The sequence below is a fragment of the Gopherus evgoodei genome, chromosome 8 (assembly GCF_007399415.2).
Source record: "Gopherus evgoodei ecotype Sinaloan lineage chromosome 8, rGopEvg1_v1.p, whole genome shotgun sequence".
NCBI lineage: Eukaryota > Metazoa > Chordata > Testudines > Testudinidae > Gopherus > Gopherus evgoodei.
This window is the reverse complement of record NC_044329.1, coordinates 45,281,100-45,294,985: the sequence shown is the minus strand read 5'-3', so window position 1 is coordinate 45,294,985 and position 13,886 is coordinate 45,281,100. Positions and strand designations below refer to the sequence as shown.

The 13,886-nt window shown below is 42.0% G+C and overlaps 1 protein-coding gene across 1 annotated transcript in view; it reads left to right on the top strand.

Annotated features, from left to right (window-relative positions):
* Window positions 1-13,886, top strand: part of TEDC1 (tubulin epsilon and delta complex 1) — a 186,968-nt gene that overhangs the window by 40,661 nt on the left and 132,421 nt on the right. The window contains exon 4 of the mRNA XM_030573362.1: window positions 8,397-8,567. Within this exon, the coding sequence (XP_030429222.1) occupies window positions 8,397-8,567 (171 nt within the window). The remainder of the gene's footprint in view (window positions 1-8,396; window positions 8,568-13,886) is intronic.

Below are 13,886 nucleotides of genomic sequence, written 5' to 3'. Positions count from 1 at the left end.
GCCCACCCTCCACCCCAGGCCCTCTGGACCTTCTCATTAGGCCCCTACCCTGTGGACCCAACCGGCCCCTCCTCCCTGTCACCATGAGCCAGCTGCACGACTTGCAGCCGGTTCGTTTCCAGAACGCATCAAGGAAACACCTATATGCGCTCGTGCTCCACACCCTTCACTTCCTCACCCTCACGCCCCGCCCCACCACAGAGTGGCAGGACCTCCTGCCACCTCTAGACGGTGAGGAGCCATGATGGGCCTCTGCCTATACTCTGCCCTGGTCCCGAGTGCCCGCCGGAGATATCAGTTGGCGGCTCCTTCATGGGGCTGTGAGCATGGGTGTGTACTTGACGTGGTTTACCCCCGTCCCGGACACCTGTCCCTTCTGTGGCATGAGGGAGACCCTGGTGCATGTTTACTTGGAGTGCGCCAGGTTGCAGCCCCTATTCCGGCTCCTCACAAATATTTTGTTACACTTCTGGCTGCACTTTTCCCCTCACTTCCTTATCTATGCACTCCCCATCTGTGGCCCCACAAAGCCACGGAACCTCTTGGTCATCCTCCTTCTGGCCCTGGCTAAAACGGCCATCTATAAAACCAGGGATAGGAGGTTCGCCGATGGGGTCTCCTGTGACTGTGGGGCCTATTTCCGATCCTCTGTCCGCTCACACATCTGGGCAGTGTTCCTCTGGGCAGTGTCTGCTGGCTCCCTTGACACCTTCGAGGAGCAGTGGGTGTTCTCTGGGGTTCTCTGCTCGGTGTCCTGAGGAGGGGGGGTGTGTCCTTTAGAATCCTGTATGTTACAGATGGGTTCTCCTAAACAAAATAAATCAATGCAGTTATTTAATTATTATTACCATACTGCTCATTTAGTATTACTCATTGCACTCACTGACACTCAGTACTACTTTACAGGAGAAACTGTAAAAAGAAGATTTGCCTATTTCAGCTATTTATTTTTTATCACAACTGCATCTAAAATAATAGCACCATAGAGTAACAACTATATTTTTTGCTCAAACATAAGAATTCAAGAATAGTCCAGAAGGAAGACAGGCAGTCTTAAAGAAAGAAGCATGAAATAAAGAAGTTTACCAACCTGAAGATCCTGCACTTTTAGACATGTTCCTTTTATCATCTTCAACACAGCTTCCTCCTGAGAAGGAACATTTCTCATAATGTTGTTTCATTCGGGCAACCAGGCCTTGCAGTCCTTTGTTGCACTGTTTGCATTTTGCACGCATGCCTGTCCTACCCACAGGTAGAGGAACTTCATTAAAATATTCCCCAACTGGGTCTCTTTTATGGACTGCTCCCATTATATTTTTTCCCTTGTAATGAGAAGAACGGTATGGTAAATCTCAAAACGATGAAGGCTACACTCAGAAATACCTCAAGACTTCTGTACTGTGCTGCTCAAAGAGTTTCACTTTTGTTTCTACTGCTTGTTCCTCTCTTCTCACATTTATCTTCAGACTTCTTCTCGTTGTCCAGATCTATTCCACCCCTAATAATCTTCTATTCATTGAATTTTTTGAAACTTTTTGCACTTTTCGAGGGAGGTAAGGAATTGACTCTGTGTATACAAATTTGCAGAGGGACAATAGGGTTGAGGTCTGTTATTTCTCACCTCTATATATTATTTTTTTATTTATTTAAAAACATTTTTGCTGTTAACAAGCATGTTATCTCTGGAGACACAAATCCACAGTTTGAGAACTGCAAAACTAAGCATTTCTGCTGGTATCTTCTAGACTGAGCACCGAGTCCTATTGGGTAGATAGAAAGATTAACCTAAATAATCTATACAGAAGCCTCTGGACCCCCATAAAATTGGGTCCCTAATCCATGAACTATTTACAAAACTTTTCTTAAACATTACATGAATATTTTGTCTTATACTATAGAGTCAGAATTTATAATCCCTATTCCATGATGAGATATCTTTGAGCTATAATGTATCTTAATTAAAACTATGTTTAGATAGGTTTTTTCTTCAAAAAGGATTTTATCAAAAAAATCCGATTGTTTTGATGTTTTAAAAAAATATTGATTTTTATCCATCCTGATGGTATCTGAAGTTGGTAGCTAGTTGTTTGTATATGAATATGGGAGCAGAGGGTTCATCTTTGGATGAATTCTGCACCGTTACTGTGTAAAGCCAGTAGCAAAAGAATGAGGCAGCTATCCCAGAGGGGAGGGATAGCTCAGTGGTTTGAGCATTGGCCTGAAAAACTCAGGGTTGTGAGTTCAGTCCTTGAGGGGGCCACTTAGGAATCTGGGGTAAAATCAGTACTTGGTCCTGCTAGTGAAGGTAGGGGACTGGGCTTGATGACCTTTTGAGGTCCCTTCCAGTTCTGTAGGTATAGGTATATCCTTGGTTTCCTTAACTCACCAACAGATGGCAGCTCACAGTCACAAAAGAGCATCTCAGCCTTATTTTTACAGAAATGCAGAGAGCAGAAGTCTTTGAATTTCCCATTGCTTATGGAGGATGGGATTGTAGAATATGCCATTTTACCAGCACAGTAGGTTTATTGATGGAAAAACTGTGGAAACATGAAGATGTGGAATCTGTGAATTAGAAAGGTAAGGAAAACTACAGGAAAATGTGGTGCTGCCACACAATCCAGAGGTTTCTGTGCAGTGCTGCAGACAACAGTGTATTGTAAAACAGATTACCTCGAGTCCCTTGGGATCTCCCTGAATCTGTTGTATTTTGCAACAATTTCCAGTGTGAAAAGTAAAGGTAATGCAGAGTTGGATATTGGGCAGCATTTGATTAGGGTGCCTACTGGGACAAGGTACAGATAACGGGCATGACAATCCCAGAGTCCTACACCTAAGGGCCAGAGCACCAGTCTCTTAGCAGCCCAGCTTGAATAAATCGCACTAAGAAACACTTCCCATATCATGTATTATTGCCTGACTGCAAATATATTTGCCCATGTTGAAATGTATAGACTTCCGATCAGGGAAATAGCTCACTTCCTTCCTTTCCTGACCAAGCAAGGGACGCACCCCACTCATGTACTTATTCACCATACCAATACTGACTTGGACTCTAAATAAATTCCATGGGTGGCGTGCTCGAGATCATTTATCCTCTGACATCTTAAAAACTCCTGCACCCCAATCTGAGTCTGTCCTGGTTATGTACTCTGTATATATCTTATGGATCTTCTAGCTGACACTTGTAATCCCTTATAACCCAAGCCTGACCCCATATGTACTATACCTTCCTTCTTAACTTGTATAAATTTGATTTTAAACATTAATAAAATTTTAAAATCTGTTCTGTGATGAACAATTTATATAATTGAAGGCCTTGTTGTTTTATTTCTCTTCTAGCCTGCTCTAGTAACACCACTGTTCTTTGATTTTTCATAGAAGAAAGGGGACTGCTTTTTCTCTTCCCAATGGTGTGAGGGTTTTTTAGTGGAGATGGGAGGTAACAGATCAAAATTCCTTTTTGAGTAGAGAGAGAATGGAGCGAAGTCATTAAGTGTGAGTGTTCATTAGTACTAAGTACGTGCATGAGGAATAATCTAAATATGCGTCTATTAAGTGGTCACCTTTCAACTCATCAGTAGTCACCAGTCATCTTTTAAGGACTAAGGACGGCTGAAGTTGTTTCAGAAGTGACACTGTACTTTGTTGCTAGTTTATGTGCTTATGCTGCTGTAATCATTTACAATGGTTTAAAGCATTAGGGCCTCTCCAGCTTTTGAGGTGGCTTATGTTTTGATCATTGTAAGGATTTTTTTAACTACAAAGAAAATGAAGGTCCTGATCCAAAGCCTGTCTAGACTTCTGCCTGGGCTGACATGCTGTTATCTGCATGTGGTTACTGACAGAGGTTTAATAATGTGTCGTGCAGGCACAAAATATGTTTAGATCCAGCCAAGTCAGTAATTTATAAATCTTCCTTGGCATCCAGAGAGCCCTAAAAGGGGCATGGTTCCTTTCATACGGGAAGTGTCTCTGGTGCAGAAAGTAATCCTGATCGGGCCTGCATTGTATCTCTCTCAGATAGTGTGAATAGAATAGCTCTTCCAGTAACAGGAGGTGAGCTGCTTACAGCAGAACACAGATGGGGATCTTTTGTTTAATGGACAAGTGCTGGTTGTCATTTTTCCAGGATTGTGTGTGTTTATGTGAACCCACCAATAAATAGACTACGAGGCCTGTAATAGCACTTCCCAGTTTTGAGGCAGAAGATGTTCCAGAAGTGCAATATTAAATGAGGGTGAGACTAAGGACCTCATTTGAGACATCACAGGCATCCCAGTTATTTCTAGATAGTCTAGTATACAAGGATTGGACAAATGCTGTATTGGTCAATCAAAGAAGACTTAAAAGCTCTGGTGAAGGGATTGATGTGCTTTGATGCAACTTCGGTGCTGTACACAAGCCGCACCATTCCATAGTTTGGGTGAATGAGCCTTTTTTTCGCTGAGCATCCATCAGAGTAAATAAAGAGAAATGTTCATTGTCAAACATTTCATTTTATCGGAATAGAGCTTTTCTGATACGTGATTGAAGGGAAGTTTCCCAGTGCTGTTTTGGTGCAGTTCAGCTTGGGGAAGGATAGTTTGAGTCCTGAGTGGCTGCCCTTGCTATGTTTTCTGTGTTGCTGACAAAATGCTGTGCCTGTTCAGCATACAGCACTGAATTTGCATGAATGTCTATTGCTAGATAGATAAATGCATAGTGATATTGGAAGCAAAGGCTTTAGCTGAGGTCAGCATTTTAGTGATTTCTCTCTATGGGAGAGAAGTAAATAACCCTAGACTGTAGAGATGGAACTGAAATTGAGGTCACAATCTAATATCCAAGGGCTCTCTTCCTTTTGGTGTTTACTTATGTCAGGCTACATATAGCAGGCCTAGACATTTCATAAAGTAGGTGTGAAATAAATACTAGGAATAGAAAGCTTCTGTTGAAAACTGCAGTGGCTTCCTTATTTTAATATTAAAACAGGTTGCTACAATAACATTTAGCTCCATGTAGTGTTTCTGTTACTGGACTTGCAAGGCAATTAAATCTAATACCATTCTTTCCAGAGTTAAACCTCTTGGGAGCATCATGAGTGGTGTTCTGAAATCTCTAATACAGGTCCTTTGTAAAGACTTGAACAATAAATAACAGGGAATGCAGAATCTAGTATAAGTGTTTGTAATCCAGTGAGTTTGAGGGTATAGCTCCTTGGTAGCATATACACTTGATGCTTTAATATGTTATATACAGCTATGGGTGTTCTACAAGTGAATTGTTTGTGTTGTCAAGTTTATGAATTGCACTGCTGTTTTTACACAATTTCATAGTTCAGTAGCCTCTGCTAACATTGGCAAAACCATGTGAGCCATAGGCTGCTGTTCTGTTTAGATGCGTTTGCCAAAGTTATTTAGTAAAGAGGCAACAGCCTTGAACTTCTAGACAAGGGGGATCCAGGGAAGGTGACTGCATTTCCCTGATGGCAAAATGGGGATGTTGTCTATCTGTTTCCATAGTAAGCACTTACAGTTGAACCACAGAACAAGGGAACGACCCACAGTACTAGCAGGTCGCCATGCAGTCAGACCAGCTTTTTTTCATGTTTATTAATAAATATACACCTGTACAGTATTACGGAGGCATCTTAGCAGATGAGGTTAAGTTAGGCTTGCATTGTAGTTCATTCACCTGTTAAGATTGTGTTGAAATTTACATTTAAGATAGGACTAAAATCTTTTTTTTATGATTTTCAGTTTTAATTTTGAAAATATTCACCCTTCATGGACCAGTTGAATTTTTTTATGTTTCAGGAGAGAACATGTGCTTAAATCCCGTTGGAGTCAGTGGGCTATAAGCACCTGCTTAAGTGCTTTCTGGAAATGGGGTCTTAACTTCAGCAGAGGAGATACTTTAAAATGACCCCCTTTAAAGAAACTTATGTTGCGGTGACATCATTTGCGGGGTGGGGGGCTCTCTTCAGGTACAGAACCAAAGTTTCTGAAGGCCCAAATATTCTCACATGCACGCATCTTCATTACTGCTTTGAATAATCTACATTTGAAGAATTTATGTTGTAATTAAGAAAATGTATTAATGATTATTGTATCTGAGTATAATATTAGTCCAGGCCATGTCAAAAGCTCAGGTCTTTCTTAAACATCGTAATTGTTACATCAGAGATAATCATTGTTCCTCCCTAGTTAATTTGCATGCTGCTGTGGCATTGGTTGAAATTAGTCAGAAAGCTCTCATGGACGTGTGGCACAGTCCTCATCTGCATGAGAGAGGCGAGGGCAGCAGAATATTCCCACACAGTAGCAGAGTAATCACAGGCACACAAGGACTCCTACAGCAAGGGGTAGGTGGCAGAATTATCACACCCACATGGAACACATGTGGCAGCATTGTCTCCTGTGGTGGTAGAACTTTTGGTCGAAGTGGGATGGAAGGGAAAATAATGGGGCTAAAGAAACCCCTGCAGCTCCTTCGCCTCTCTCCCCCAAACACACACCCACTCACCCACCCACCAAGGAGGCTATGCAAAGGGGGAGCATGGAGAGACAGCAAACTGCTTCTGGAAAATGGCCTGTGGAGCTCTAATTTCTCACATTCCTGTCAGTTGTAGTCAAAGTCACCTTGTTTTCTCCTCCTGTTGCACCTTTTCTGGAGTGGTGAGGAAATCAGGGTGGTATCTCATCATTCCCCCCTCTTCTTTTCCAGCCTTTTTCAGGTTGTGGACTCTGTTCCTTTAAGAGGGGTTACCTGAGGAGGAAAGGGCTGGCCAAACACAGCCATCCGATTCTTTCTGCTTGTAGCGTTGTTTTTTAAATAAACCCTGATGGGTCTGTTAGTGTTTCTGATCCTTGCTAATTTACAAAGCAAGGGTGAGGGAAATATTGAGTGCAGCCAACCTCCCTTGCAGAAAGAAACTGTAGGAAGTGAATCATCAGTTTGTGGGGAGGGATAGCTCAGTGGTTTGAGCATTGGCCTGCTAAGCCCGGGGTTGTAAGTTCAATCCTTGAGGGGGCCATTTAGGGAACTGGGATAAAAATCTGTCTGGGAATTAGTCCTGCTTTAAGCAGTAGGTTGGATTAGATGACCTTCTGAGGTCCCTTCCAATTCTATAGATTCAAAATTTGACCCATCTCTCTAGGTGCAGGAAGCATTCAGGATCCCAGGGTCACCAGCTAATACTCCCTAAGTAAAGCAGAGACTTTAACTTTTCTTTCAGTGTATGTAGAGGCGGAGTGTACAGGATCCGGAACACAGAGGTTGATGGATTGAAATAATCTTCTGGTGGAAGGCAAAACAGAGCTTGGAGAAAATGCTGAGCTTGCCTGCAAGGGCTGAGAAGGGCAAGACACAAATTGCTTTGTGAGGTCACTGGCTCAACTCCTCTGACTGGGCTGACATCAGGGTGCAGTACTTAGTCAGGTGGTTGCCACGCTGCCCATAAGACAGAAAATAATTGATTTCTTTCTGGTTTTCCTGTTGCTCAAGATACTTAAGAACTACTGCATACAAATTTTGGATGGAGAACGCTTTATCTTTCAAAGAATTTTTCTCATAGAAATGTACTGTGCTATCCTGGAGAACTGAGTGTATCCTTGCATGCAGTTAAATGTGGTTTCTTTGGTTTTCACAAGAAAGCTTCTGCCTTGGAGACAGGGAGGAAGGGAGAATCAGCCGATCAGGTAGGAACCATGCAAGTACTTTGTTTTTGCATTACGGTATTTTTCGCCGAATGAAGTTGAGGCTTTACACACAACTTGATGGTGTTTCTCTTTTTGTCTCTATGTAATGTGATAACTTTTGAAAACTACATTTGATCAGTTTCAGGACATGTTCTAGGTATCAGTGGGCAGAACCCTGTTGATTTTGGTGAAAGCTGGAAAATGATAAAAAATCTCATTTCCACTAAAATCACTCCTTGGTCATTCATGGGATACAAGCACAAGGCAGTGGCCTCACAGAAGCCTGTGTCAGAGGAGTAGAGTCACTCTGGATAAAAGGATGAGGCAGTGACTTATGGAGTAGGGTTTATGGGCCCCTAATTCCACTTCAGCCAATCTCACCCTAGCTGGGCCCCTAAGGCTATAACCTAGTAGAATCACTATGGGTTCTGTGGATAGCGTGTCTTTAGTTACCTTCAAAATTCTTTTTACTTTTTCCTCCAACATACTATTATTTTAGGGCATACCCACCATGGATGCAGAAGGGTCCTATTACTCTTCTACCTCTCCAACATTTATGACTCATTTTCAGGGGATTCTTTTCTTTTCTGGTGCTGATTATTTTTTTTTTTTGGCTGGTGTTTGTCCAATTCATCCTGTCTGCTATTTACTGCTTAATGACTTGAAAATGTAGACAAAGATTTAAATCATTTTGTTGCTATCTCCTACTTTTAGTGTGAAGACAATATCTCTAACAACTGGAAGGACAGGACCGAAATAGCACTAGAACCTTGTTTGAAAAGAGATGTGGATGTCAGATATCTCCAGTGGTTAACTGGCAGACTGCGGTTCCAGTGGCGGAGTTTGCACGTTGACCATCAGGAGCAATGTAAACTCTTGCATAAGGTAAAAATTCTTCTGACTCACAGTGGAATTGTTTATTTTTAATGCCTACCAGTAAATCCCAGGTCTGTAATTAACACTGGTTCACTAGTTTTGTACAGTGTTTTATCTACTCCTGTAAATACAAATATATCCCTCTTCAACCTTCTATGCAAAATCCTGAGAAAACTGATGGATTGTGTACCATGGCCACAAGGTTATAATCTTTGAGTGGCTCTCCCTTGCAGCTTGGCATATTCACCATCCTCCCCACCAAGGTAGGTTCCCTCTGTATTTATCAGAACATGTCTGAGCTTGCTCTTCATGTCCTCCTAATTGGGAGCTGCTTGGCCAGGACAGAAGTGCAGGTTACTTATATAGATGTGCAGAAATGTAATGCAAGATGTCCACCTCTCAGTTTTTTATTCAAAGTGTTGGACACAACTTCAGCATCAAAAGTAGCAACAATTGGAAAATTAAATACAATCCCCCTCTTCTTAAAATAGTAGTGAAAGTCAAGAATTAAACCAGGAAAGCTAAAGCAATTTAAAATCACAGAGAGACAGTAGCCTTTGCACAGTCAAGGTTGCAGGTTATTTTCCGTTTTAAGCTTGATTTTGGCATGCTCACCTGAAATTTGCAAACAGCTTTGAGCATCATTGCCTGTATGGGTAGAAGGGAAGTCTCAGAGCCACAACTCCAAGTTGGGAGCATTGATGGCCATGCAAGGAAAAATAAATGTCTAAAAATACTTTCACTACTGAAAGACCCTTTTCATATGCTTGGCTAACTGAAATAGAGCCACTGGGAGCTTCCATAGAGTCTCTGAGGCTATAAATGAGCCTGAGAAATTGCAGCCCAAAGGGAAGCTTTTATCAGAAAGTTCTGAAAGTCAGAACAAGAGGATTTGAATGAAGATGCCTTGTCAGCTCTAATGACTATATATGGCACTACAATCATAAGACTTTAATGAGTTTTTATTTTGTTTTTTAAATGAATTTATCACTAGTGGAAGGTGTCTGACTGAAAACCTGGAGATTGAAGGCCTTCATGTAGCATTGATTAGGTACTGCGTGTGCAGCAGTAAAGAACTTTTAGTACGCACTGCCCATTGTAAATGTGGTTCAATCCTGACCTGGAACGAAAGAGGGCAGTTTGTGCTTCATGGCTCATTCAAATCCTTGACCTCTGTACTGAGGTCCACAACAATGGTGCCACTTACAAAGGTGTCTTCATGATGTAGAACTAGAATGGAGCTGTCTTTCCTCCCCCACTTCCCTGGCACTGCAGGATCAAATTGGGATCTGCAAATCAAGCTGTTGTGTTTTGTTTTGTTTTTTGCAATGTGCAACACCACCCCCAACAGAGATTGTGCTTGGGTCTCAAGAGAATAACTCTTTTGTTGATATGCAAGTCAGAAGAGAATCCAACTAATTCTTTCACCATCCTAAAGGGCTCTGCACAGCTGGTGACAGTAAAGTGATGCTACAATAGCATATGGGCGATCTGTGGCTCATAGCAGGAAATATCTCCAGTGGCCAGTAACAGGACACTAGATAGGGAGGGCTCTGAGTTACTACAGGGAAATATTTCCCAGTTGTCTGTTTCATCCACATGCTCAGGGTCTAACTGATCACCATCTTTAGGGTTGGGAAGGAATTTTTCCCTGGGTTAGATTGGTAAAGACCATGGGTTTTTTTTGCCTTCCTTTCTGCAGCATGGGGCACGGGTCACTTGCAGTGTTAATGGTGGATTCTCTGTAACTTGAAGTGTTTAAATCATGATTTGAGGACTTCAGTAACTCAGCCAGAGTTTATGGGCCTATTATAGGAGTGGATGGGGAGATTCTGTGCCCTGCAATGTGCAGGAGGTCAGACCAGATGATCATGATGGTCCCTTCTGACCTTAAAGTCTATGAGTCTATGATTTCACAAGTAAACCGGCTAGATATAAATCTAAGGTCCCTGGGGATAGAAGTACATACTTTTGAAGATGATAGGCCAATTTCTGCTCTCTGATGTGTGTACAGAACTGCTGTTAAAGCTGCATGCAAGTAAGGATGGATTTGAGCCCTAGTATTCAGTACATAACCATTAACGATATTATATGTGCTCTGATACCTAGCACTACAGTGTGAGTTAAGTGCAGAGTAGCTGTAACAGTGCGCTGTGTTCTGGATAACTGAAAGATAAAGTTCTAGATGCCTTGTAACAGTGTTCTATTACATATATATAAACGCTTAGTAGTTAAACATGGTCACAAAAAACACTATATATGCACAAAAGGGGCAAGTTGCAGCTGCTGTGTGCACCATGATTGTATATTTCCTGGCCCCTCTGGATGCAGAAATATGTCATACCATTGCATTAATATAGTTTTTATCATCTAAAGTAAGCTGCCATCTGTCAAAAGATTGTGGTTTTTGAGGTATTCCATTTGAAAATTCAGCTGACCTAATATGATTTTTATTTGAGATCTTACTGTTCTGGTATGGTATGAAACCACGAACACCACATGCAAAGGGGTGTAATGTTTTTTGTTGTACTGACAGATTTTCAGAATGATGGCTCTATAAAATTATAATTATTGCTTTTACTCACTGTGTTTAGTAATTTATGAGGATATGTATCTTGAATATGGAACAGAATTTATAAGGCTGATAATGACCTATAGTTTTAGCAAACTTGTGGCAACTTTCTACAGATTTCAATATGTTAACTCAAACTGGTTCTGAAAGGCTAGTCTCTGTGTTTGGAGTGTGTCATGGTATAATTCCCCACTCTGAACCTTAGCGTCCAAAAGATGGGGTACCAGCATGAATTCCTCTAAGCTCAGTTACCAGCTTAGTTCTTGTAGCGCTGCCACCAACCAGGAATTCCAGTGCCTGGTACACTCTGGTCCCCCCAAAACCTTGCCCGGGGACCCCCAAGACCCAGACCCTCTGGATCTTAACACAAGGAAAGTAAACCCTTTCCCTCACCGTTGCCTCTCTCAGGCTTCCCCTCCCTGGGTTACCCTGGAAGATCACTGTGATTCAAACTCCTTGAATCTTGAAACAGAGAGAAAAATCCACCTTCACCTCTCCTTCTCTCTCTCCCTCCCAGACTCTCCCTGAGAGAGAAAGTAATCCTAACACAGAGAGAAAATAACCTTTCTCTCCCCCTTCCCTCCTTTCTCCCCACCAATTGCCTGGTGGATCCAGACCCAGTCCCCTGGGGTCTCACCAGAATAAAAAAACAATTAGTTTCTTAAACAAGAAAAGCTTTTAATTAAAGAGGGAAAAACAGTAAAAATTATCTTTGTAAATTTAAGATGGAATATGTTACAGGGTCTTTCAGCTATAGACACTTGGAATACCATCCCAGCCTAAGTATACAAGTACAAATAAAAATCCTTTCAGCAAAATACAAATTTGAACTCCTTCCAGCCAAATACACATTTGCAAATAAAGAAAACAAACATAAGCCTAACTCGCCTTATCTACTTAGTACTCACTATTCTGGACATATAAGAGACTCTATCAAAGAGATTGGAGAGAAACCTGGTTGCACGTCTGGTCCCTCTGAGCCCCCAGAGTGAACAACAACCAAATACTAACAGCACACACAAAAACTTCCCTCCCTCAAGATTTGGAATTATCCTGTCCCCTGATTGGTCCTCTGGTTAGGTGACAGCCAGGTTCGCTGAACTTGTTAACCCTTTACAGTCAAAAGAGACATGAAGTACTCCTGTTCTATTAACCCTTAACTATCTGTTTATGACAGAGTGTCATTAAACAGACTCTGGATATGCACTTTAAGTTCATTCTGGTTTTAGAGAAACTAGTAATTCTGACAGGATTGTGCATGTTAGGTATAGGAAATATTGCTGGAAACCAGAATATGGCTAAAGCAGAAAAGGACTTTTTAAGCATGTCCATTGTAAATTTATATGGAATTGTTTTTAAAGCTGATTTTTTTTTTGTTTTTGTGCCAGAATAAGTATGTGAAAAGAAATATCAGATTTTTCCTGTGGGATAGCTCAGTGGTTTGAGCATTGGTCTGCTTCTAAACTCAGGGTTGTGAGTTCAATTCTTGAGGGGGCCATTTGGGGATTAGTCCTGCTTTGAGCAGGGGGTTGGGACTAGATGATCTCCTGAGGTTCCTTCCGACCCTAATAATCTATGATTCATTTGGTATTGTGAGGTATCTCTGTATCTGGTAAAAGGCTAGGACAGAAATTGCTATTGAATGGGAAGAGGGGCAAGCTGTGATCACAGAGGTAAATTCTGTTAATTCAATGAGGTGTCAGATCATGGATTTACAAAATTTGGCACCTGCTCAGAATATAACCATGTCTATTTATACACCAGTGTGAGAAAGTTAAGATATAAACTTGGTAAATCTGAATGCCTGGCACTCAACCCTATGCTGCTTCAGCTTCCTTGCTGTTTTTATCCATGCTGGATAGATTAAAGCTAGTATGCATTTGTCTACCTGAGCTGCAGTCACACACTTTGGATTTCAGTACAGACAGACCTTTAGAGAGGACATGTGGTATCTCATAATTAGGGCGCTGTCAAATTCAGGGTCCATTTTGGTCAGTTTCACAACCAAGTGCTTTTAAAATTAGTAAGTTCCATGTTTCAGATGTTTATATCTGAAATTTCATGGTGGTGTAACTGTGGGAGTCCCAACCCAAAGGGTAAGGGTGGGAAGGTCACAAGGCTATTGTAGGGATGCCACTCTTCCATCTGCCCTGCTGCTGGCAGCGGTACTACCTTCAGAGCTGGGCAGCTAGAGAGGAAGGCTGCTGGCTCGGTGCCCTGCTTTAAAGCCAGTGCCACTGCCAGCAGAAGCAGAGAAGTGAGGGTCACAGGGTATGAGGGGTGGGTTACCATAGGTCCCATTTTCCTGGTACTCTCCTGCCCCATTGGGGGGATGACAGCTGGAGCCCCCAGCCTTCCCGTGTTGGGGTAGACGACAGCTTGAGCTGCAGAGCTTCCTGCAGCTGGAGGAGATCCCAGAGGTGGGTGTGACCTGATCCAAGAGCAGCCTCTGCAGGGAAAGAGGAAGTAATCTCCCTCGCCATCCCCAGAGGACTAGCAACTGGAGCCCTGTGCAGGGTTGTAGATTAGATTTCACGGTCCGTGACATGTTTTTCATGGTTGTGAATTTGTTACAACCCTACTCATAATACAAGGACAAAAGGAATTGAGCAAAACTGAAAGGAGCAATGTTGCACATTATTAAGGACAGAAGGGTTATGATCATCTAGTCTGATCTCCTGTATAATACAGGCTTTGGAATTACATCAGACCGTTCCTGCATCAATCCCAATAACTGGATGAGCTAGAGCATCTTT